The sequence below is a fragment of the Numida meleagris genome, chromosome 3 (genome assembly GCF_002078875.1).
Source record: "Numida meleagris isolate 19003 breed g44 Domestic line chromosome 3, NumMel1.0, whole genome shotgun sequence".
NCBI classification, from domain to species: domain Eukaryota; kingdom Metazoa; phylum Chordata; class Aves; order Galliformes; family Numididae; genus Numida; species Numida meleagris.
This window is the reverse complement of record NC_034411.1, coordinates 80,691,408-80,716,307: the sequence shown is the minus strand read 5'-3', so window position 1 is coordinate 80,716,307 and position 24,900 is coordinate 80,691,408. Positions and strand designations below refer to the sequence as shown.

The following is a 24,900-nucleotide window of genomic DNA, read 5'->3' as shown; positions in this document are numbered from 1 at the left end:
CTCAATGCTACTTAATCTGAAAAATCTATATTTATGAGTTAGAAGACAATAGTTATTAGAAAAACAAAAAGTCCTCAGAAAGGAATATATGCAGAAAACATAACCAGAAATAAAATTTCAGATAGAGCAAGACAAAGAAAACTGGTAGCATGGAAACTGAGTTCTAAGGTGTTATTTTTTCTTTTCTTCTGCAAGTTTACAGACATAACAAAGTTGTGTTCTATTACATAGTTCCCGTTTGTAGGCTTTTTTCTGTGTGTTAATCAATTGCATTGTGGAAAAAATAATTTTAACAAGCCTAACATATTGTTCTTAAATCTGTATTGGGTTACTGAAAAGATAAAAGGAAAATAAAAACAAATTACTTCTGAGTAGGTTGTGTCTCTGGTGCTGACGTTACCGACTGTTACGGTTCCTTGAGTGAGGTCACATAGGGCATTCTAGTTGTGAAACTCCTTTGAGTTGCACAAAATTTGGAGTTCTTGTGATACGTGCTGTGTTTCTCATCTTTTTCTCTGACTTAATTGCATGTGCATGTTAATTTAAATTCTGGCTGAATATCTGTTGCACTGATACTTCAAATACGTGATTTCAATTAAAAAAAGCATTTCAAAATAATATTTTGATAAACATTATTCATATTTTTTCCAGTGGAATCTTGAGATGAAATTGAAATTTATTCACTTCTGATGCAAGAGATTTTCAGATATAGCCTGGTGTTGTGGTTGGTTCAAACAGATGTTGTTTTATTTATTGGACTCGCATTTCTGTCTTATGCTACTGACAGACTGTTCTCTAAGACTTTGCATTGGAAGAACGTGTCATATACAGCATGTCTAACAAATCTTATTGCATGACCTGCATGAAGCAATTTGTGGGGACACTGCTTGTTATAATTCTGGGCTCTACGGAGGATTCCCATCTCTTAGTCTTTCTGAGATGCAAAATTGAGATTTTTTTCAGTGTATTATATTAGTAGGGAATTTTAAAACAAACAGGTGAGACATTTAGTGTAATGACTGTGGAGTATTTTTTTTTTTTTTGCAACCTTTCAGTTTCTTTATCACGTACCATTCTTAACAGTGTGCCTGTACTTGTAAACAGTTAATCCAAGCTACAGATTAACTGTGCCAAGAATATAAAGATACTGGAAAATGGCTACATTTGGAGGTGTTTTGGATCTAACTGTATTCATAAACTCAGATGTGATCTGCCCAAAAGTTTCTAAAGGCAATCTCTAGTTGTGATTTTTTTTTAACCACTTTCCTGCAGCATTTACTGATCATCCTATCCTCACAAAGTTAAGTGTTCAAGCTGTTTTTTAATTCCTTTTACTCTCTTCCCAGAATACCAAGCATTGTACAGATTGAATGTGGGTTTTTTTTTCAGAATTTGTTCAGAATTAATCAAATTTTACATGCTGAGAAGGGGGCAAATAGCATTTAGCCTACTGACCTCTGCTGTCTGTGAAGTAATTCTTGTTTGTGCATTTATAGTTACTATTGCAAAAATGCTGTGAATAATAATAATAATAATGCTCCTTTGAAAGCTAGTGCAGTGAGTACAAGAGGCAATGAAACATTTACAGCTTATACCTAAAAACTTTTGAATTTAGTTATGTGCAACACCTATGGGGCTTTGCATCTTATGTTTTTTTTTCTTTTTTCATATTTTAAGCAATCTGGACCGAAAGGAAAGGTAAGCTTACTGTTGACAAAATGAGCATGGCAATGAGTATTAAGAAAACTAACTGAATAAATGCTGTTTCAATGCTAGTTAAAGAATAATCAATCCAGTCAATCATAACTATGTGAGGGATTTGTTCGCTTTGTTGTCTTTTTTTTGATAAAAGATAATAATGGGACCCCAAAAAGAACCTTTACATCCATCTGTGAATAATGCCGTGTTACAGTGAACTTCGGCTATGCTTCCGCTGGAAATCTACACTGGGGGAGGAGGAAGGGTATGGATATCCATAATGTGAAAACAGATATATTTTTAACTTTCTCTGGAATTTCATTTGGAAGTATATCTAGAGTAACGAACTTTATGTAATAGAATGTTTCTGAGGCATATCTTGGTAGGTTGTTTAACAGCTTGAGCTCTTTTTTTTTCTTTTCATCTTGGTTTGAATAGTACTAAAGGCTTCTATTGTATTACTGCATACATTCCACTAATAAAGCGTGTACGTTAAAGCAGTTAACCAAAGAAGTATTAGCAAGAGCAGACACGCTGTAAGGCTTGTTTGTCACATGTTTCTCACATGTTCTGCATCTTTTACTGCTTGTAATGTTTTACTTAGCAGTATATTTTGTTTTTCTTTCTGTGTAGCCTACTTTTATTGATTACTGTAAATATTTTGTTGGTGATGATTATTTATTTATGTATTTATATCTACATATGTGGTTTTGGCAGTATAAGCTTGATACCAGGTTTAATTGTTTAAAATACATATATAATGTTTAACCAGTAACAATATAAACAACACAGAAATCTAATGTACGTGTTCTTTTTCAATTCACAGTTTTATAGATTTATTTCAAATTTAGTAGTAAAACCAAGTGTTTCTGTTCAACTACCTTTTGTTATTTGTTAAAGGTAGTATCAAGGGGATATTGACCAGTCAGCTTTAGTCCTCTTATAAGGAATAGAATAGTTCAATTGGAAGGGACCCACAAAGATCATCACGTCCAACTGTCAAACAACTTCAAGGCTAACCCAAAGTTAAAACATATCATTAAGAATGTTATCCAAATGCCTCTTACACACAGGTTCAGGAAATCAACCATCTCTTTAGGAAGCCTGTTCAGTCTCCATCTACTCTCTCAGTGAAATTTTTCCTAACATCTAGTGAACCTGCCGTAACACAAGTTTCAACCATTACAGTGTTTTGTCATCCTTTCACTGTCTTGGCTCTGACTTCATGTATTTTTTCCCGTTGTTCTTTTTTCCATATTTATGTTATTAATTAACCATTTGGTTATTAATGCTTTTAATTTGATACCATATGCCCTAAGAAAACGAGGGCTGAGTTGCATGCTGGTGATATTAATTTTCTCTTAGACTCGCTTGCTTGTTCCTTATCCTGTATTACTGGATACACTTGTTTTTCCTCTGCTTTTTGTTACTTTCTCAGAAGAGGAAGAAGATGTAGGCAAGAGTTTCTAAATTTAGTTTTTATCATTACTATCATGATAAATGCAGCTGCAACTCCTGACTTTCTGGGCCAGATAGGTCTACTGACCTGGATAGTAAAAACTCCCTACACAGCTACTGTTCTCTTTCATAGAATTACAAGATGATTTGAGTTGGAAAGGACCTTAAAGATCATCTAGTTCCAACTCCCCACCATGGACAGTGATACTTTCCATGAGACCAGGTTTTTCAAAGTCCCATCCAACCTGGCCCTTGGTACCTCACTTTTCCTCTAAGACATGCAGTCAAGGTAAATCATACCTGTGCAGCTTGGTGTTTCCACATTTATAATTCCTTACTGTATTTTTGTGTAAGATTTTGAAACCAACAGTCTGTGCTCTGTTATACCTCCAAGTATTAGCATGCTGGACCAGAGTAAGGAAAGGATGAATATGGCATCCTCTTGAAGAATGTAGCCTGTGTGTTATACACAGCTCTTGTATAAGCTGTGCCTTTGCAACATTTGGAGTTGATGTGCTCTTGCACAATATGTAGTATCTTTGAAACTGGTTCATTAGTAGTTCTGAAAGCTCTGATCTAAGACAGAGCTGTTTGCATTCTGAATTTTCCGATCCAGGTTTGGTTTTTTTTTGAGTTATTCCTTTCTGGCATAGATGGTAACTGTTCTGGATGTGGCATTTTTTCTTTATTTTTTTGTAGAGAAGTAATTTTAATAACCAAATTCCATTATAACTGGAGGGTGTCACAGGGATTTGTCTGCCACTTGAAGGTGTGAAGATAGTAAGGTCCAATTCAATCAGCAAAGGAATATGGCAATAATTTTTAATTGATTAGAATTCAGATTTCATGCTGAAAACAGGAAATCAGTGATATCATTTTGTCTTGGTAAGGCATGTTGTCCAAGAATACTTTACTGTTTAGATGTTAAAATTTGTCAGAAGTTCAGAACTGTTGCAGTCCAGACTACTAGTATGTCTGTATCGCAGTATGACTACCTTTGTCATGTCTCTTTCAGAAAGAGCTTTATCTTTTCTTGGTCTTACAATTAATGTTTTGCTGTTTCATGCTTTTCTTTATGAGCTTACTTTTATCAAATACTGATCTACCTCCCTTGCACTTAAACAGTTTTGATTTTAATGCCTCTACAATGAATGAGATGCCAGAATGATTTAATCTCTGAGCATGGCATCTTGCTCTAGAAGCAGAACCTAACAGGCAAAAAAAAAAAAAAAAAAAAAAAAAAAAAAAAAAAAAAAAAGCAAAGTAAAACACTTCTTTGTTTTAATTGCAATAATAATTGCAATAACCTTATTCACTAGGATGGCAGGAACAGCAATCAATATTGTATTTCTTGTTTCTTTATTAGACACAATGTATAGATAGTCTGGCATTTTCAGCTGTTTGATCCCTCCTTTATTCTTTCTGAAAGGAAGACTACTATTTTGAGTTTGATTAACAGGATTTAACAGCAAAAAAGGTATTTGTTTTGAATTGTTTTGCATTTTAATCTTCTGTAATATTGTTCTCTTTTCCAAACTATTGAAATTCTTTTCCAAACAGTCCTATTAAAGATAGATGGCATATTCATGTTTTAAATGGGTTTCCATTCCACATTCTGTTTCTGTGTTCGTACAAAAACTGTTCATTGTGTTAAGTACCACACTGTAAAAGGTATCAATGGATCTGCCACTGTTGAAATGACAGCAAATTTTGTGCTGAAGGAGAAGTCTTTGTTTAGCCATCCGTAGAAACTTCATGCTGGTAGTGGTCTTTCCCTTTTTGATTGTGTGGGTTTCTTCTGTGGGGTTTGGGTTTTATTTCAGTGCAAGGAAGCTAGCAGGAGGAGCTTCAAGTTGCAGTGTTCCTGTGGGAAGACTGTTGACCATCTCCAAGAAAACGTTTTTCTCAGATTAAATCTACAGTTAAATTGTGTTTAAAATTGTTAATGCTTTTGTTTCCAACTCAAAGCAACTTCATGCCTGACCTTGAATTGCTGAATGAGTTAATCTGTTTTGGAAAGCCTCAGCTGTTAAGTTCAGCTGGTGGTTTTATGAGAGATATGTGGATGTGGCACTCAGACACATGGTTTAGTGATGGACTCAGTAGGTCCAGGTTGGAGTTGATAATCTTGAAGATCTTCTTCAACCCAGATGGTTCTATGATTTTTTTTACTTAATCTGTGTTAAGTCACTTGATCTGAGATTGTCATGCACTGTTACTGTGTGAGGATGCACTGAAGAGACATAGTGGATCTGGCCTGAACTGAGCATTACACAATGAGCTTATCAAACATTTACCAGTGACTAATAATTGCAAGACTTATTTTTTCCTCTTCCCCTCTTTTAAATTTAATAGATAATTAGAAAATGTTGGAAAATAGGAATGCTATCATCAATTGCTTTTGAGATTGAAGAACATGAACTACAGACTTCTTGTGTTGAAGTAGTAAATTACATGATGTCTTTTATGTGGAATGAAGTTCCACATAAAAGGTGGAACAAAACAAAGTTGTTGGTTGCATCTGCTGTAATAAATTTAGCTGATATTGTTAACAAGGCTTTGGCTTCTGGGGATATGGTCTATCTTTGAAGAGATAGATCTGTTGGGAGCTGATAAGATTCACGGAAGTGGGGCAAGAGCGTATTTGCTAACAAGCTGGCCAAACTTGTAGGGAGAGCATTAAGTCTACCTGGACTTGTGCAAAGCATTTGACGCTGTCCCACATAACATTTTGGTCACCAGATTGGAGAAAAATGGATTTGATGGATGAAGCACTCGCTGGATAAGGAATTGGCTGGATGGCCACACTCAGAGAGTTGCGGTCAGTGGCTCAATGTCCAAGTGGAGGCCAGTGACGAGTGGCAGTCCTCATGGATCAGTGTTGAGACCAATGCTATTTAACATCTTTGTGGGCAGCCTAGACAGTGGGATCAAGTGCACCCTCAGCAAGTTTGCAGGCAACACCAAGCTGAGTTGAGCAGTTGACCCACTAGAGGGAAGGGATGCTATCTAGAGAGACCTGGACAGGCTTGAGAAGTGGGCCCATGCCTGAACTTCACATCATGAAGTTCAACAAGGCCAAGTGCAAAGTCCTGCACCTGGGTCAGTGCATTCCCAAGTACAGACACAGGTTGGGCGGAGAATGGCTTGAGAACAGCCCTGAGGTGAAGTATTTGGAGTGTCAGTTGAGGAAAGATTCAGCATGAGCCGGCAGTGTGCACTTGCAGCCCAGAAGGCCAACCATATCCTGTGTTGCATTGAGAGGAGTGTAACCGGCACGTCAGGGGAGGGGATTCTCTCCTGAGACCCCACCTGGAGTACTGCATCCAGTTCTGAGGCCCCCAACACAAGAAGGACATGGAGTTGTTGGAGCAGGTCCAGAGGAGGGTCACAAAGGTGATTAGAGGGCTGGAGTATCTCCCCTATGAGAATGGACTGAGAGAACTGGGGCTCTTCAGCCTGGAGAAGAGAAGATTCTGAGGAGACCTTATAGCAGCCTTCCAGTACCTGAAGGGGGCCTGCAGGAAAGCTGGGGTGGGATTTTTGTAAGGGCAGGTAGTGACAGGACAAAGGGAAATGTTTTTAAACTGGAAGAGGGTAGATTTAGACTAGCCATTAGGAAGAAATTCTTTACTGTGAGGGTGGTGAGACACTGGAACAGGTTGCCCGGAGAGGTTGTGGATGCCCCTTCTCTGGAAGCATTCAAGGCCAGACTGGATGGGGCTTTGAGCAACCTGATCTAGTGGGAGGTGTCCCTACCTATAGCAGGGGAGGTGGGACAAAAGAGATAATCTTAAAAAGGTCGCTTCCAACCCAAACCATTCTATGATTCGAAATGGGGGAAAGAGGGTGGAGTTTTGAATAACAGAAGAGCCAGAGGCTGCTGGTGTATTGGGAGCCAACAGGGAAATGTCTGTGAGATGACTATAGTGTTAAGGTACGTTACGCTAGAAAAGTAACAGTAGTCTAACTGAAGTCTTTCTATGCCCAGTGCAGTTAGCTTGGGTAACAAATAGGATGAGTTGGAAGCCACTGTGCACCTAGAATACTATGATCTAAACACTGTTAATGAAACTGGGTGGGATGAATCACACAACTGAAGCACTGCAGTCAGTCAATAGCTATACACTGTTCAGGAGACAGGCAAGAAAAGAAGACTGGGACAGTTGCCCTCTCTGCCAAAAAATGGATAGGCTGCACAGAGCTGTCTAAAAAATGAGGAACAGATTGAGAGCTTATGAATAAAAATAAGGGTCCAGGCTGACAAAGGAAGCTTCATGGTTGGCATTTGCTACATGCTCCCTAAATAAGGGGAACTCATTGACAAAGTGTTCTTCTATAGCAGGCATGTCCAATACAGTCCTGGACAACTAGTAATATGGCCTTACAAGAACATACAATTTTAACTTTATTATGTGATTTTTAACAATATTTTTCATGAGTCAGTTATGCATAGCTCAAGTGTGGACTGCGCAAGTGACAACAGAAAGCTGTGGAGGGGAGAGTGCAGTGCAGGCTTATCTCCGCCTCTCTTGCCCACCACACGAGTGCAGCTGAATCGAAACCCACATGGTAATTTCAAAGATCCTGATGATTTGGTGCTTTAGGGAATTATATACTGAAACGAATAAAGATTTTTTCCTAGTTCTGAAGTCTGTTTCAGCTGTAGATGAATTTTTTTTTCAGGTGGGCCCTCAAGATTTAGCTGTGTTTGTTTGAGATATTACTGCCTACTGATGTTTCCTTTACCTCCTTTGCTGTTGATTTTTGTCCTTGCAATTAGAGGAAGCATTATGTAATTCATGTGACCCATTTGCACAGCAGTGAATTAAGTAGGCAGTACACAAGGCCTACTGTGTTTCAGGTGTATGTCATCTTATGTTATAGCACTATCAGGAATCTACAGCTGTGGATCAGTGTATGAGCAGGGAAAGAGCTGTCATAAGTAGTAACTAAGATGCTGTATCTGGAATCTTAATTTGACAATAGTATAATTTGGCGTGCTTGTCTGCAACTGAAATTTCCTTTCAGGAGACGCAGATTGTAATGCTTTATATGACTGTATGAATAAAAATGTGAGAGTATGCAAATTATGCTGTCTAAAGTTCTCTTATCAAATAGTTGGTCTATGTTGTAGTGTTTTCTTAAAGATGTACAAATTATTTCTTCTTCTGTGTTATTTTTATTCTTGGCTACAATTTTTGATATTGCATGTCTCTCCTCTGTTTTACCTCTTAGGATTTTTTTTTATTTTATGCTGTGGAATCTAATATTAAAATAATAGTTGTTTTCCATTTTTGGCCTTTAAATGATCAGTGTTAACAGTTCATGAATGTGGGGGTGGAGGTATTTGCATTAGTTCTTGAAGACTTTGGTCTGAAAGTGAGACTTAAACTATTGATTATTACCGAAAAGGATTTAGGTCAGAAACACTTAAGAGCTTTACTGTAGCTGTTTCTAGCATTCTGAGGATGTATATCTTTTCAGTTCTCTTGTAGTAGATGTTATTTATTCATAAATAAAATAAAGATGCAGTTTTGATTTTTTTTCATGAGTAATTGTGGCACAGTTATAATGGTGTCTGTTAAAAAGAACAACTGTATATATAATTTATTTTCTAGAAAAGAATATCCTCCTCAGCTTCAGAAAGTAGAAGCAGACCACATTAGGTTACCACGGCCTCAAGGACTGGGTAAGTTATCTAAGAATACTAGAGTTCTCCTTTCTTCTAAGCAGAATTATTTTTTGAGTCAGTACTTTGGGCAGATGTATCGCCAAACTTTCAGTAATCTTTAGTATATCTCTTATGTCCTTATATCTTGTTATTTATATGAGTTTGTGCAAGAATGAAAAGCGTTGCTCTTTTGGACAGATTTCTACAACCTGTTCAGTGATGTTTTAATAAACTTTAACTGAACTCTAATTAAAATGCAAATGAAATTGTATTTAGAACCAGAGAATTGTTGTGTTTGGAACAGATGTCTGGAGATTATATAGTCTTAACACCAAGCCCCCAACTTGTTCTTGAGTTACTGATGAGGAATTTCTGTAGTCCTTTTAGTATAAGCAAAATGTAGCATGTAAACTGCACTTGGTAAGAAGTATATTTATGCACTGAGATAGAGAGTAGAACAGCCCAGTATCAGCACTGCCTTGCAGGTCGCCTCACATATGCTCTTATCTCATTGGTAGAGACCATTGATGGAGATAATCTGATGCAAGAGAGAGAGTGTAATTTTGTTTTTTGTTTGAGGGGTGGAAATTGTGAAATTGGAAAAAAAATATAATAATAATAATCACCATGTTCTTTTCATCTTTGTCAGTACTGATACAGATAATTTGTGAACTAGGTAGACTCTTGGTATATGAATTGAAAAAGAATTCATGTGTAATATTAAAATTGTAGCCTTTAAAAAAAAACTTCAGGATGGAAATAGAATTAAACTAGCGAATCAGATTAATATTTTTACATTGCACTGAAATAAGGCCCTTCTTATAAACAAAATCTCGCTCCATACGTTGTTAGTTTAAAGTAAGTAAAGTAAGTGAGTTTTGTAAGGAATAAATCCTAGGTTGCATGGAATACTTTCATTTATTCGAAAAACATTCACCATCAGTCTCTTTATGAAAATTACCATCAGCATCGTGTAGGAATTCCTCATCTCCTTTCAGCAGAGAGACTTGGTTCTGGTTGTAGTAAAGTTACTATATGTTCTGGGGACCAAAGCCTCCTCCAAAGACATGAAGCTCTAAACTGTCACCAAGAGACACAGAAATACGGTAACAAAACAACATTTTCTGTATTATATGGGGGAACATTTTCTTATCTGTTAAACAAATCATGAGATACTTATTTACATGAGTTTAACAGTGTAGTTTTTGAATGCTTAGAAAAAGAAAATTATTGCTCACATTAGAGTTTGTTAAGAAAAAAGACCATAATGTAAACGCATCTGAACAGACATTTCTTGTTAACACATTTGCATTTTCTTTTCTCCTAGACAATGTTATGGAAAATACAGAAGAGTCAGAATCAGAATCAGAATCTGAAATTAAGAGAAAGGTGCAACAAAAACGTCACTGCAACTCTTTTCAATCTGACTTGTCACTGTCTTCTACAAAAAAAGGCTTGACCCAGTTAAAGGTGGGCTAGATTTAAAAAAAAAAAAAAAAACTGCATAAATTTTGGTTTAATTTTAAATGTTTATGCATATTTTAAAAACAAATTTTGAAATAAGTTGGTACTCTAAGAATCCTAAAGAGTTAGGAGAAAGATTTAAACATTCTAAAAAATACATACTTATATTTATATATGGTGATAGAGATATTCAAGTGTTAATGCTAATTATGAAATACATATTTTCTGAATTAGATACTATACTGGAGATCAGAAGAACCTGTGTTTAAATTGATTGGCTAATCTGATTCATGTTTATTTTTGTAAGCTGAAAACTGACAACTTTGGTTTGCTATCTGTGAAGTAGACGATTAGTATTTTGCATTTGACAAAATTCATTAAGAAATCAGTACTCAGTAAGTACAACAGTATTACAAAGTTTCGAGAACTTAAGATGCTTTCTTTCTCACTGAAACTAGCACAGGTATCCAAATGGCGTTTTCTTGCCTACATGCAGGCAGCCAGAATCTTTTCTGAGTGTCAGATGTAAGATGTCTTCAAAATTCTTCTCTCCATGTTTCTTATTAGATTACCATGCAAGATTTGTAATGCTGACGTACAGGTCTTGCCATCTTTCAAAGTGGAACAACTTGTAAGGGGATCTTGGTAAAAATTAAGTAGATCTATGATTACTGTATCTAATCAGCTTTGGTTTCTCCTAGGTTTTAGTAAGTCAGTCAAACTGTATTTCTTCATTAGGATGAAACACTTGACACTGCTGTTAGACATTTCAATTATATTACTGTTTTATTAACTAAATACATAATGTCTACTGGATGTTTTAATTGCTGAATTTTTCATCTACAAATTTATTGAACTTCACAGTATTTAACTAAATACTCTATAAAATCGAAAGCATGAGGTAACAAAACTTTAAAAAAAAAAAAGACATTGACGCTCAGTTTATGTTCCTTTAAAGAGGTAAAATGATCGTTACAGCCTATGTTGTGCCTTGTAAGGCACAGAAGCAGAAAAATCTTCTAGGTTGAAAACGTTAATAAAGAACAAAACTTTTAAATAAATGAAATCTTGTCACTACCTTCATAAAGCAATGTAGTAAAGTGTCATCTTTTAATATGTAGAGGTTTTTTTTTTTTTGCTTACAAGTTATGTGAATCAGCATGAGAGAAGGGAGAGCAGCCTCGTCATTTGTGGATGGACTTTGTAGGCAACTTCTGGGTCTAGCCGGAGGATTGTATACATGTAGAATAAGTGAGGTGTGCTTTCATACTATTCCTTCCTGTTACAAAGCCATGAGTTCCATTTGCTGCATGTGGAAAGAGTGCTCTAGAGCTGTTTGTAGCTTAGTGTCCTTGGGCCAGGCGACATGTAGCTAACCACATAGCTATAACAAGCCAATCTCTGTCTCTCTGATGGAAAAAGTGGTCGACTTGATTATATTGTTCCAGGGTCTTGATTTCATTTCTGTAACCATCAGACAGATTGCACTTGTAAAAATAATAATTATATCGGTGTCTTTTTGCTGTTTATGTCTTAGAAACCTGTAAAGTTGAGTTCATAAATGGAGAGTTACTCTTTCTCAGGCACAAGAACTATATGCTTGTAGTAAAATCGTCAGAGTAATCTTAAAAAGGGAATAGAACCTATGTTTTTTTCACAGTGCATTAGGAGAGTTCAAGAAGAGATGAACGATGATGTAGCCTCACAAACTGTATCAAACAGATTGATTTAAGTTAAAGCCCTAATTCAGCAGGTGCCTAAATTTCTCATTACATGAAGTTAGCAGGATTTGTCCTTACTCTGTTTCTTACACTGTCCAACACTAGCCAGTGTTAAAAGTGCAGCACAGAGCTAGATTAACCTTTACTCGAATACCTTAGGATTGAATAGGGGATCCTCTAGGATCCCCTGTGGTTGCAGTCTGTGGATATGCTTTCTGCATGTAGGACCTATTGTATTAACTCGAGCCTCGTGTTTTGAGTAGAAACATTACTTTTCAGCAGTTTAATAGATAGAGAGGAGGAAGTATTTTAATGGACGTGTTAAGGGGAGAATTCTGTTGCTGTGAATTACAAATTCATGGATGAATATGAAAGAAGAAATCTTGCTGTAACTGATTTCATTAGCAGAACTCTTTATTTTTAATAATGAAGAGTTCAGTGCTTTTTTAAAGGTTTGAAGGCTTTTAAGACATGTTTTATGCATTTGTCATAAGCCATGTGCTTTTTCATGAACGAATAATTGCCAGAGTATCTAAATGATCCATGTGAGTGTTCGTGGAACTTTTGAAAAATTAAAAAATGTTATTTGTGGTTTCATGACAGAGGAATCGCAAACAACCAGCTGCTTTTCAGGCAAAGTACAAATGGTTTTCATCTTCCTACAGTGTAACAGGTTGCACTATGTAATTATTAAATGTTTACAAAAACTTCATAGGATGGAGGATTTTGTTTCTTATGTCCTTACTGAAGAAACAAGCTGAAACATGAAAACTTTATATGCTAAAAATTAGAGCCAACTCAAAGGTGTGTTAATATTTGTGTTTTACAGGTGTTTTATTGTTCAAGTTACAAGGCAGATAGATATGTGTAGAAATCATCTGCTTAAGTAGTTATTTGTCTTGGAATAAAAGAGTATGCCCTTTTTAATCAAACATGGCTACCCCTACTATCAGAATGCAGGCTCTCAAACCATGGAAGAGAATTTGATCTAAATTTTTGTTTTGTGCTTGAGGTGGAGGTCTGTATTTATTCTGTATTTTAAGATCTTTCAGGTATAATTGGTAGCTTCTACTGAATATTTTCATGTCGGATTGAAATGCTTTGGTGTGATTAGAAATATTGTTAAAAGTAGATTCTATAGCTCAGCACTGAGGCACAACACTGTTATTCCCATAACTTGCTATATTATCCCACCACTCAAACATATAGGTCTACTATGCTTTTTACACTTCTTTTTCTCATTATTTTTTGCTCACATATGTGTAGCTTTGTTAAATTGCAGAAAATTTTAAACGCTTTTTTTCATATTAGAAATTATCCTAAATGATAGCATGTAACTGAATTTTAATATTTGCTTTGTGCTTACTGTAATTGCTAATGTAGCATTGACAGTTTTCATTCTGAACAAGAATTAAATGCAAAATTTGGAAATAGTATCTTTGTTTTTCTTAGATCATGCAGTTACTGGCTGGGGTTTGTTTTTTCTTTTCTCCTCTAGCTTTTGGAACCAATTGATTATTCTACTGATTGCCCAAATTGTGGACGGGCAAATGAAAACCAGACCAAATGTCGACATTGTGAAAATGTTTCTCTTAAGGATTTGCAAAGAGTCTCCAGACAAGCTGGAACATTAAGTGAATCTGTGGGACCTCTGTCACGTTCTTCAATACATCAGAATTCAGCGGGACAAAAATCTTCAGGTACAGGGTTCAGCACAAAGAAGTTTTATAGTTCTGCTGTTGGGAAAGGTCCAGCAGATATTCTACTGAGTAATGAAGTTGTAGGACATTCTCTGTTGCGACAGAATGGAAAAGTTGGTCTTCTAACTGGGACAAAAAATGCTAAAATTACAGGAAACTTAAGACAGAGAAACACAAGACCATCAGAACTAAATGATCCAAGTAAGTACTATTTCATGGATACGGAGTATTATATACTATATAATGAAGGAACCTTCCACACAAACTTGGCTTACTGACTTTGCATGGAGTTCTTTTTGTGAGAATGTTCTGGGGGAAGAGGGACATAACGTACTTTTTAATGTCCTTTTCGTACAGTGAGGTACTCTCTGTGAAAGGTGAACGCTGGGGAAAATAAATATTTCATAAACTTGTTTTGAAAGACTTAAACTTTACATTTTTTTAAAATGTATTCTTAGCAGAACTGTCATCCGTTCTCACAAAGGAAACGCTTCTGACTTTTTTCCCCTCATATTTTGTTTTGAGCTATGCATCTGAATACTATCTAGGTTTTCTCATTTATTTAAATTTCATGCTTTCTAAAGTTCTAATTTTTCTTGTTTTTACTGTGTGAACTCAGAATAATAAGCAGATGGGAAATGGAATTAGGGAATCATGGCTTTTGTTCCATGCTTAGTGTACTAGACCGCGTTATGTTACTGATTTGAACAACTTAAGTCATAACTTCTCTAGTCAGTTTTTCTTTATATTACCTGTGTTACATAACCTTTTAAAAACTAAGCTTCCTGGTGAGAAGGGCTTAATGTTCACTGTTAGTTCTTTGTTGACACGTGACATGGATGATTTCATCTCTATGTCTATAGAAGGGGGTTGATGATATCTCTTTCTTGTTTAGCTGGCTATGGGAAATTAAAAGTGAAGAAGAGAGCATCTGTGAGCAGATTCCTGGAAAGTATTAGTAAAAGCATAATATAAATAATGCTTTTGTTACTGCAGGACAATTACATACATTACTTTTTAAGCTGTTGCTTACAAAGAAATTTCTTTTATAGAAAAATGTAGTGGTTGAGAATTTAATTTTTTCTGTTTAGTTGTTTTATCTAGTGATGATGATGAGGAGGAGGATAGTGGCAGCACTAGGAGAATGGAAAGCATTTCACCTCGTCCTGCAGATTCAGCCCGCTCCTCCCCAGCTCCTTCTACAGGAAAGGTGGAAGCAGCGTTAAAGGAAAACAGTTGTGGAATAGAACAGAGAATAGGTAGTATTACAACAGATACAGAAATTGCAGTCACGCTACCAAGAAAAGCAAGAATGAAAGATCAGGTACTATTTCATGCTTTGTTTAAAGAAAACAAAAATCAAATCATGAATGAGAAATGTGAAGGTTTGTCTTGCATTGTTGGAAGTTGGCTATGTTTCGTTGCTTTTCTCATTCACCAGCTCATCAAGTAGTGTCTTTGCTTATATGGTATTGCAAACATGAGAAAATGCGGTGTTTCTTTTTTCAAGAATTCATAGTGATTTGAATTATGCTGTTAACATGGATGCTTCTGTGTTGAATGCATGCTTTTTGAGACTGTACAGGTTATCTCTGAAACTCAGGGCCCTTCTCAGCTTGCAGAAAAGTGTCGGTACTAACTGCTTCCTGGTGAGACTTTGGACATGTAAAGTTAAACTTGAAAAGGAGAGGAAACATTGGGAACAATATTGGCCTTTATAAATAAAATACTTTGACAACTGTCCCAATTAATAGCACTTATTTTAAGGATTTCATGGTGGGGCTTTTGTTTTTTAGTTGAGCACCACTGCAAGAATTGGATAAACAAAGACAAAAAATGCACCATGAGCAGACTCCTTAAGTGCTGTCAAAGGGGACAGCTTTCACGGTATGTTAAAAAACTTACCTACCTCAATAGTGAGCCAGTAGGAGGAATAAATTCCCTGTGACGATTGTTGAGTTAATAACTGCTGATTAAAATAATTCTTGGTTCACTTGTCCAGTTTCACTGTTGTGAGTTTGGTCCAACAAGAGTATCTGATTGGATTTCTGACTAAGATTTGAAATATATTGTTTTTTTTTTTCCTAAACTAGAACACTAACGATGTTTAAACCTTCGTGCAAGGTTGAGATTCAGAAAGCAGTATTCTAGTATCTTAACTGATGAAATGATGCACAGTTATGATGTGGTACATAATTAGTTGTCATTCACAGTGTATATCTGTAAGCCTCTGAGCCTAGTGAGGCTTAAAGCTTGGACAGGAAATAGTTTTGAATTTCTGTTACTCCGGCATTATATGCTGGATTAAGTGAATGCACTGTGTTGTGAAGGCATGGGTGTCTCCCAGATGTTTTCCTTGGTATGTTCATGTTCCTGTCCCCTGCCCTTAAACAACCACTTGTTACGTTAGAAATGTACAGCATACTTGAGAGAACAGCAGAAAAGAGCTTTATTTTTGTGAAACTTAACACAAATTTGATACAAGGAAGCTAACAAGAATTGCCGATACCAGTACATTTGTCAGCGTGATTGGAAAAGAAAATAAAAAAACACTTTAAGGTGGTTTGTTTTTTATAAGCATTTATTCTGCGCTGAAGAGAGTACTTGATTGTAGAGCCACTTCAAAGATTTACGGTGTTACTATTTGTCTTTGAGTTTTGAGCTTCTATAATGCTTACGTAGTCCAGCAGAAAAAATGGACAGCTATCTTCAGTAAGAGTCTTAGGAAAATATTTAATTACAGGGATCTAGATCCTCTCCTCTCTGTCTTCTCACCTGTATTTAAATGAAATATCCAAAACTATATTATGAATTATGACCGAGATAGGTTAGAGATTAGGGACTTCCAAGTAATTCTCAAGATTTAGTCTTAATAGAAGTATTGAGTCTCTTAAAATGTTTTTCTGTGGCATTTGAATTGTACTTTTTATCCTAAAAGGAATGTTTATTAATGCACGGTTTTATGAAATAAGGAGATGGATACCTAAGTACAAAAATGTTGTACAGAAAATTCTTTAACAAAATAGAGCAGTTTAAGCAATACTACAGATAGATATATTCTCTTCTGATCGTTCTCAGACAGCTTTCTTTTTTTTTCCTTCTTTTTCTTTTTTTCTTTTAGTTTTCCTTATGATTGCTCTGTTGGTAGTCAGTGAGCTCCTGGAGATTTTCTTGAGCTGGAGCCAAACTCCATGTGGCATTGTTTCAGTGTTTAGTCTTCTGACCCAGGAGCCTGTCCTAAAAACATATTAGTAGTTCTTCAGAGTTCCTTTATGTTTTTTTTATTGTTTATTTACCTGTATTTCTTGAAAATTCTACTGCTAATGTTTTATTGCACTGTACTTCAGTAATAAATCAATGTTTTCAGTTGCCAAAAGCCTATACTAATAAAAAAGTGAAACAAATCTCCAATATTTGAAATGCTTATACAGCATTAGTGTATTTGTATAAATAAATTAAAATGTATTCGAAACCTTATTTTGCTGAGCTATGCAATATTTCAAGACAAGTAAACCTAAATTATTCTTTGGCAGTTTGGGCAATTATTTGTGACTTTGGAACGCTAGCAAAATGGCTGCAAGTATAGACTTCTTTTTTCTTTAAATCTTAAAGTATTGAAAAATTCAGATGTTGCAAAAAAAGATTTTTTTTAGGAGATTTCATGCTTATTATATGTAGTTGAGGTGGATTTATAGCAAACAGTCTTGCTGACCAACAGAGAAGTAGCCAAAAAAAATTAGTCACTACTTTTTAACAGCTTGTTTTAGCAATATATCATAATGAAAAATTCTGAAACCTTGAAAATTGCTTTTCAGTTTGGCAACATTGTGTCTAACACTCCAATAAAACGTCGCAAACTTATTTCTCAAGAAATTGTAACTGAGGCTGTGCCACCTCTAAATTATCAAAATTCTTGTGAAAGTGTCATTCTGAACTGTCGAAGTATACGAATAGGAACCCTACGAAGAATGGTGGTGGAACCAGTGATTGTGAGTAAACTTGTTACTTGACAAACTTCCTTTTTGGTTTTGGGCATATGTATTTTCGTAGTTTAACAACGTATTATTTTGTTTTTATCTGTGTAACAGGAAGTCTGTCTCTAATTTCAAAGACTAGGATTCCCACAGACATTAGATAGATACTGTTGCATAGTAGTGTATACTGTCTTGTTCTGGTATTGAATAGAAACCTCATGTTTACAGAATCCCTTCCTTTTCACTTATTTTGTGTATTTGGGGCAAGGCAGTGTTTGTATTAGGGCACATTTGTTAAGAAAATAGAAGGCAGTGGTTATTAAAAAAAAAAAAAATTTATAGGTTGGAGGAAGAATCGTGTCTTTTTCTGCATGTGTTTAATTTTTCTTCTGTAGCGCAATATATTTTGCTAACCTTCTGTGTTCAGGAGAAATTTCAAGGAGTCTTTGAATGCCAGAGGCATATAGTAAGCCAAACGAAATGCATGTTTCTTACTGAGGTATCTACGTAAATAACAGATAATTGGTATTTCTTTTCACCTCTTTACAAATTTCTATTGTTTGATTAGCTTAAATACTGATAGATTATATTGTCTTTTGAAGATTTTCTTTCTCCTTACAGTTTATAGCATTTTTTTCTGATATTTTGTTATTTCAGTGCCTTAATTGGAAGGCATTGGAATATTGGAAACAAAGTACTTCAGAGGTATTTTAATTTTGAAGGTCAATATGACTGAAAGAGACACCAAGTAGTAAAGAATATGCTTGATTCATTGAGTTGTGATAAAATGTATACCTTGATACTGTATTACATTTTACATTTGTATTTGAAAATCTTCATTACTCAATTTATTGAAATCTCTTTAGTAGTAATCAAAAGACATGAAGTCAGTTTTATTATGGAGAAGATATGAAACCTTACTATTGTGTTACCTTCCACAGTTTTGCCTGGATTATATCAAAATACGCTTAGAAAGTCAAGAAGGTGAGTACTTCTTTCATTCTTATGTTAATATTCATTATGTATTTTTTAATTAATTGAGTTTATCAAAGGAATTAACAGGTGAATCGTAACAAAATATCAATTCTGGTTTTGCTGTATATGTAATAAATTGTACTGGGTGTTGGTAGTCATCAGAACAAAAGAATCAAGAGTAGAAATTTGGTCTGTGCTGCCTAGTGAAGAAGAACCGGAATGATTTTTCATTCTCTTCTTCCTAGTGACACAAATTAAATTCATGGATAAGAATTAGCAACTTGTGATATGCGTGCAAACTGGTCATTAGTTCTTCCCCCTCAGCTTAGTTGAAGAGGTGCAATCACTGGAGGTGATTGGCACAGTGGTCTACATTAAAACGATTAACAAAAACCACAGGCAACAAAATCCATCCTTCTGTAAAACATGCTATCTTTATTTCAAATACATAAAAAGAAAGTGAAAGCTACATAGGTGTCTTAACATCTTTCCTGTATCTCCCTTTAAACTTTTTTCTTCTTTAGCTTATAGGTTGTATATTTCATGTTACTGAAAGAAATATGGTGACGTAGTTTAGGAGATGAGCTAACAATTACTCCTCTGTTTCCTTTGCTTGAAAGTGCAGTCCTACCTAAAATAGACATTTGTTATTTGTAAAAGATAACCATCACTTTTTGTAACTGTTATGTCTCAGAGGGCCTGTAAATGTTAAGTGTAGACTCTTCTCAGTCGGGTGTTTCTTGCATCTACAAACAGATGTGTAGCTACTATTGTTTTTTTTTCAGATGCACTGTTAACAATTTTCAACATTGCTGGCATTTCTCTCTCATAAATATTAAGTTGAAAGCAGGACATTATTTCCATAGGCAGTCAGATTTTTTATCTGCATGCATTCATTTTTGGACAAAGATAAATCTACAAAGCAAAACCTATCATAAAATGTGTCAGCAACAGTTGCAAATTTAGATGGTCCCTGTTTTTCTCTGTTGTTCTTCTGTGGAGTAAGGACTAAATTAAAGTTGGTGAAAAGAAAAGAGTTTTTCTTATTACTTTCCTTTCAGGCGACATCGGAGTTAAGTTTGTCTTTTAACAGACATCACTTGTGTTTCTTTCAGTTTTTTAAAAACTTTATTTAATCCTTATTTAATGGTTAATGAGCACATACTGACCAAGGGGAAAATTATCAAGGAAATCTATGTACTTTTACTGGGTTGTGATACAGTTTCATAATTTTCTTCTAGAATCAGACAGTGATGTCCGAGAAATCAACCTGAAAACTTCAGAACTTACCAAATGTGAATGGTGTAGTGTCAGAAAATTACCAGTAGTTTTTCTACAAACAGTACCATCAACCTGTAGTAGCCTGAGAGACCAGCTGAAAATGAGTAAAGACAATGTCTGGTATGAATGTAAAGGAGACAGTAAGTAAATTGATTTTAATTAACTGTTTCACTTTAAATTGTCTTTTAGTGTTTAGGTCATGACTGAGTGCACTAAGGAGTAAAATTGGCATTGTTGGCTGGGGCAGATGTCGTGTTTTTCCAGACAGTATTCCCTAGCAAATGGGGAGAACAGTTCAGAACAGCTTGGCAAAACTACTATAGTCTTCTCTTTGTCTGGATACATGCTAGTTAAAGTGTTTAGTTTAGTATTTTTTTTCACTCATAGTTCTACTGAACCTAAGCAAAGTTGGTTTATTTACCATTTTTCTAGGGGTCTTTATATCTTTATTGCTGATTTTGGAATGGGTACCTCTGTGTTCTGTTCTGTTCTGCTTCCAAGCCACAATTTGAGTAGAAACTGTTGTATGGGTTGATTTATGTTGGTTTTTTTTTTGTCTTTTTTTCCAAGTGTAGGCTTGTAAAATAAGCATATTGTCTTCACACATCTTAAAATTAATTTCAGCATGGTTTTTCATGAGGGTCTAAAATGTGAGTACACCCTCCATTTTTTTAATCAGCATGGAGTCATTTTCCCTTTGAGCAGATAGACTTTTCTTAAGGTTAATTTTTGTGTCTATTTATACTTGTATGCAGCTCAATATACACATGATGCATTCAAATGCAAATGGAAGAAGAACGCCTTCAACAATCTCAGAATTGTCTGCTTTCCACACAAAATACTGTTATAATAAGCTCGTCCACCTCCTATAAAAAGTATAACCTGTAAGGAGTGTTTAAAATTACTGAAGTAATTGGAAAGCATGCAAGGGATGACACAAACAGTCCTAGTAGCAGGGATTTGACCCCAGGAAAACACAGGTGTCCACAAGTGAATAAAGGCAAAACTTCTGACGTGTCTGGGGGTGAAATCTTTTCCCTGTCTCTCAACCTTTTTCCCTCTACCACCCCAAGCTTTTTTCCTCTGTGACTATGGCTCCGAGCTATTTCCTCACACAACTGCTTTGTAGTACTTGATACGTATGAATGCCTTGTGATAACACAGTTGCTATTTGCTTTCCCAGCAATTAAATTATTTGAAGCTTGTATCCATAACCATGTAAGCAATAGCGTGTAGGTGCCTAGTTCACAAAATAAGACTTAGTAAAACCCAGTTAGATACCTTAATTCTGTATGCAGTGAATTGGGAGGGAGGCTGCTGAAGAACATTTTCACAATGGTTTGCATGCTGAGTTAAAAATAGGAAATGGTTATGTAAGTGCCTGAAACTCCTCTGTTATAGAAAATAGGTCCCTGCAGTTAGCCAGCTGCATGAGACCGGAATTTGCAGCCTGAATACTATTCCTGTAACTAGGTGCCTAATTCATTCTTCTTAGGGGCTTACTGCCTTTTTATTTGTCAGATGATATGAACAGGTGGGATCTATAGAGTAGCTAACTGATCTCATTCCCCAACTTCTGGTGAAGGGGTAGGCCAGACTGACCTGTTGAAGCTAAGCCACTGTAGCAAAAGAGCAAAAGTAATCATGAGTGAGAGTGATGGTATTTTGTTCGCAGAATGTTCACCTGGGGTGGATAAGTTTTGGTTTGGTTATGTTACAGGGCCTGAAAGCGGGGCTTTTCTGGTTCTAGGTGATGAGATCCCTTCTCCTGTGGAAGGATGTCAAGATTTTGATCAGTGACATTTTAAATTCCTCTAATTCCTCTCCTTGTTCAGATGCATACTTCTTCTTTTCTTTTTTTTTCTTCTGGCAGTGAATCAAAGAACCGTAAGAGATTTCTGTTTCTATGGTAACCGAAATCTGATCAGAGAAAAATAAGTGTTTCTTTTGTGAAATTGCCATTACAGGCTTTTGTACTTTTTACGTACTCAGATGTGCCTGGAATCAGCAAGAGTGATTTTGTTAGAACTTTATAATGTGTGGTTGTTAGAACTTACAATGTGTGGTTTACAGTTCTGTATCCTCTACTTGAAAAAACACCATGCTTTTTTTCTCATTAACATCTGGAATAAGCTATCTCAAAAATGCTCGTTTGTTTTGTTCTCAATGTAGTTTCTAAGCATTGGTTTTACATTTTGCATTCTACTTGTTTGCTACCTCCAGTTAAAGTAGGATTTTTTTTTCTCAACCTGTCACTAGTTTTGAGAATTTTTGTTGTCTGAATGAGTTGACATACAGGTGTCAGTGCTTTGTACCCTTGTAAGTACGATTCTTATGATGTAATTAACTGAAAGGCTGGAATGCTCTGGGCTTGAGTGCTTTATTTTAATGAGAGTAGATGGAAAAATATTTATTACTGAAGAAAAAAAAAGTCCTGTAAGTTACTACGTTTCAGTTCACTGTTAGACGTATGTTTCGCTTTCAGCCCATATGTCTTTTTGCAAGCCATTTTTATAATAGTATTGAGAAAACAACTATCTGCACTCCTAAATCAGTTCTGTGTTTCCACAGATGAATGAATGTACCTCTGTTGATTTTCAAGACCCATTCGTAGATTTCTTATGGTGTTGACCTAGGAGAAGTTAATGCATGCTGCTTCCTATATGGAGAGGGAATTATGCTGAATATGTAATTTCTGTAATTGTACTGGAATGTTGTCATCAGAACCATAATAAGAAAAAGAAAGTATTGTTTACAGAGTTTATTGAAAATTAGCAGATAACTTCTTATTTCAAAATAGGTTTTGGCTTTGTATTCAGAATATCTTCTATGTGTAAGGTGTAATACTTCATATTCCTAAAGGCAGAAGTTGAATATAGTCGTTTCAAGTGTAAGTAGTAGGGATTGCTGTCTGCCTGCATACCTGTTTATTCCTGCACGAATGTGTTGTCAGCAGAGAGTGTACATGTATTGTCTCATAGTTCTTTGAAATCTGTTTATAAATGTGACGTTTCACTTTGTTTCTAAACGAATAATTTTTTCTCTGCTTTTTCTTAGGTCAAGAAGAACAATATATCATTTTAATTTTTGAAACTGGCCTTGATCCTCATGCAAACTCAATATTTGAAAAAATAATCACTGACATTGGTATTAGAAATAATATTTCTGACTTCTTCGTGAAAATTTCCTTTGAAGAAGCCAATGGCAGACTTGTTGCGTTTACTAAATGCTTGGAAGACAATTCCAAAGGAAGCCCTTCTCATAGAGAAAACAAAATTAAAAATGTAATTATATTTTCATTTTAGAACAAAGTTGTTATATTTTTTGGATTACAAATACACTAGAGATAGTTTGCTAGTCTCTAGGCAAATACCCCAAAAACTCCTGCTTCTTTGTTTTTTTATAAGGACCATCGAAGTGGTCTGTAATGCGTTATGAGGCTCTGGGGAATAGTCTGTGCATTCACAGCTCTTAGTATGTTTAGTTTACTGGTAGAGTTGCACACTGATCCCCAAATAATGTCATTTAAAAATGAGTAAGGGATAAGAAATCTAGTATAATTAGACAACATAATTGTTTCCAAATTCATCTACTGATAAAATTACAATGTTATAACGAGAATTAGGTTGCAGTGCTATAGTTAAATTTAATTAATGCTTCATTTAAACAAAACTACATATGTAGAGAATTTGAGAGTTTTGTGGTTTTGCAAGAAATGAGTACAGAGATAACTGAAATAATGAACCAGGGAAGGGGGAAAAAAAACTGAAGTTTTCAGAAGCAGTGGGTTTTACACCTTTGGACTTCTCACAGCTTTGCAATTTTTTTTGATAAATTTGAGCATGATATGTAAATTAATATTGACTTTATTCCTAAAAGGTTGCTCCTGAGTCCAAAGTGCAGCCGCGAAATAAACAGTTACCATATTTTGATGATGAAGAAGAAATTGGAGAACCACATACAGTATTTATTGGTCCCATAGAAAAGTAAGATATTTTTATTTGCTTTGTGACAGTTTTTCTGATTTTATTTTCTGGTCTTTCACATTAATTACTCAATGTATTTTTCGTTTCAGGTTGATAGTTTATCCACCTCCTCCAGCTAAAGGTGGTATTTCTGTGACCAATGAAGACCTCCACTGTCTAAATGAAGGAGAATTTTTAAATGATGTTATAATTGATTTTTATTTAAAGTAAGTTTTATTTCAGACCAGTACTTAGTATTCTTTTCCTTTGAAAATTGAAAAATTCTGATATGAAAACCTCACAAGTCATTTGGTAACACTTGATCGCCAACTGTCTGTAACTGATTTTAAAGGTTGTTTTGCATTTTTAGAAGAAATTTTGGTTTGTTTCATATAATTCTTTTGACAGTAAGATTGTCCTCCCTTGGAATAATGGTTCCTTAAAATCTCTCTGCATCTGAAGCAGAATTTTAACTGCCTTTTTTAAGTGCACTTGTGTGTTTCTTGGTTTTTTGTTTGTTCTCCCCCCCTCCTCCCCCCCGAGTATTTGTGTTCCCTAGAACTTCACTTACTTTGATTAACGTAATACATGAATTGTATAAGTATCATTTATATATATAATATATACATTTTGGTGTCAGTGATGTCACAGATATTAGAAGCATATTAAATTCTTACATGCCTTCCATGTTTATGTTGTGCATAAGGAGTCTGTGTATAATTTTCATTGTATTAAAATGCACTGAAAGATGTTGAAGGTGAAAAGTAATTCACCAGTCTGGGTTATGTTCCGAGGCTCAATTACTATTCAGTGGCTCAATTACAAAACACAGATCTTTTGTAGATATGTATGTAAAAAACTCGTTGAAATTTTTTTTTACTGTCATAATATAAAAATAAACACAGCAGGAGCAGAACAACTTTTTTTTTTTTTTTTACCAGAGCACTTAATACCTTGAAATACTGACACAGATAGTACATTAACGGGTTC

The 24,900-nt window shown here is 35.3% G+C and overlaps 1 protein-coding gene across 5 annotated transcripts in view; it reads left to right on the top strand.

Moving 5' to 3' along the window:
• The window catches only part of SENP6 (SUMO1/sentrin specific peptidase 6), an 83,533-nt gene that overhangs the window by 45,959 nt on the left and 12,674 nt on the right, over positions 1-24,900 (top strand). For 2 of the 5 annotated variants that reach the window (XM_021390018.1, XM_021390016.1), the window contains exons 6-16: positions 1,678-1,698; positions 8,778-8,848; positions 10,158-10,300; positions 13,514-13,916; positions 14,807-15,039; positions 17,531-17,704; positions 18,631-18,673; positions 19,906-20,085; positions 23,003-23,229; positions 23,825-23,931; positions 24,021-24,137. In XM_021390018.1, coding sequence (XP_021245693.1) covers positions 1,678-1,698; positions 8,778-8,848; positions 10,158-10,300; positions 13,514-13,916; positions 14,807-15,039; positions 17,531-17,704; positions 18,631-18,673; positions 19,906-20,085; positions 23,003-23,229; positions 23,825-23,931; positions 24,021-24,137 — 1,719 coding nt within the window. Of the gene's footprint in view, positions 1-1,677; positions 1,699-6,801; positions 7,729-8,777; positions 8,849-10,157; positions 10,301-13,513; positions 13,917-14,806; positions 15,040-17,530; positions 17,705-18,630; positions 18,674-19,905; positions 20,086-23,002; positions 23,230-23,824; positions 23,932-24,020; positions 24,142-24,900 lie in introns of those variants that run through there. The other 3 variants (XM_021390019.1, XM_021390017.1, XM_021390020.1) reach the window with 3 other exon arrangements.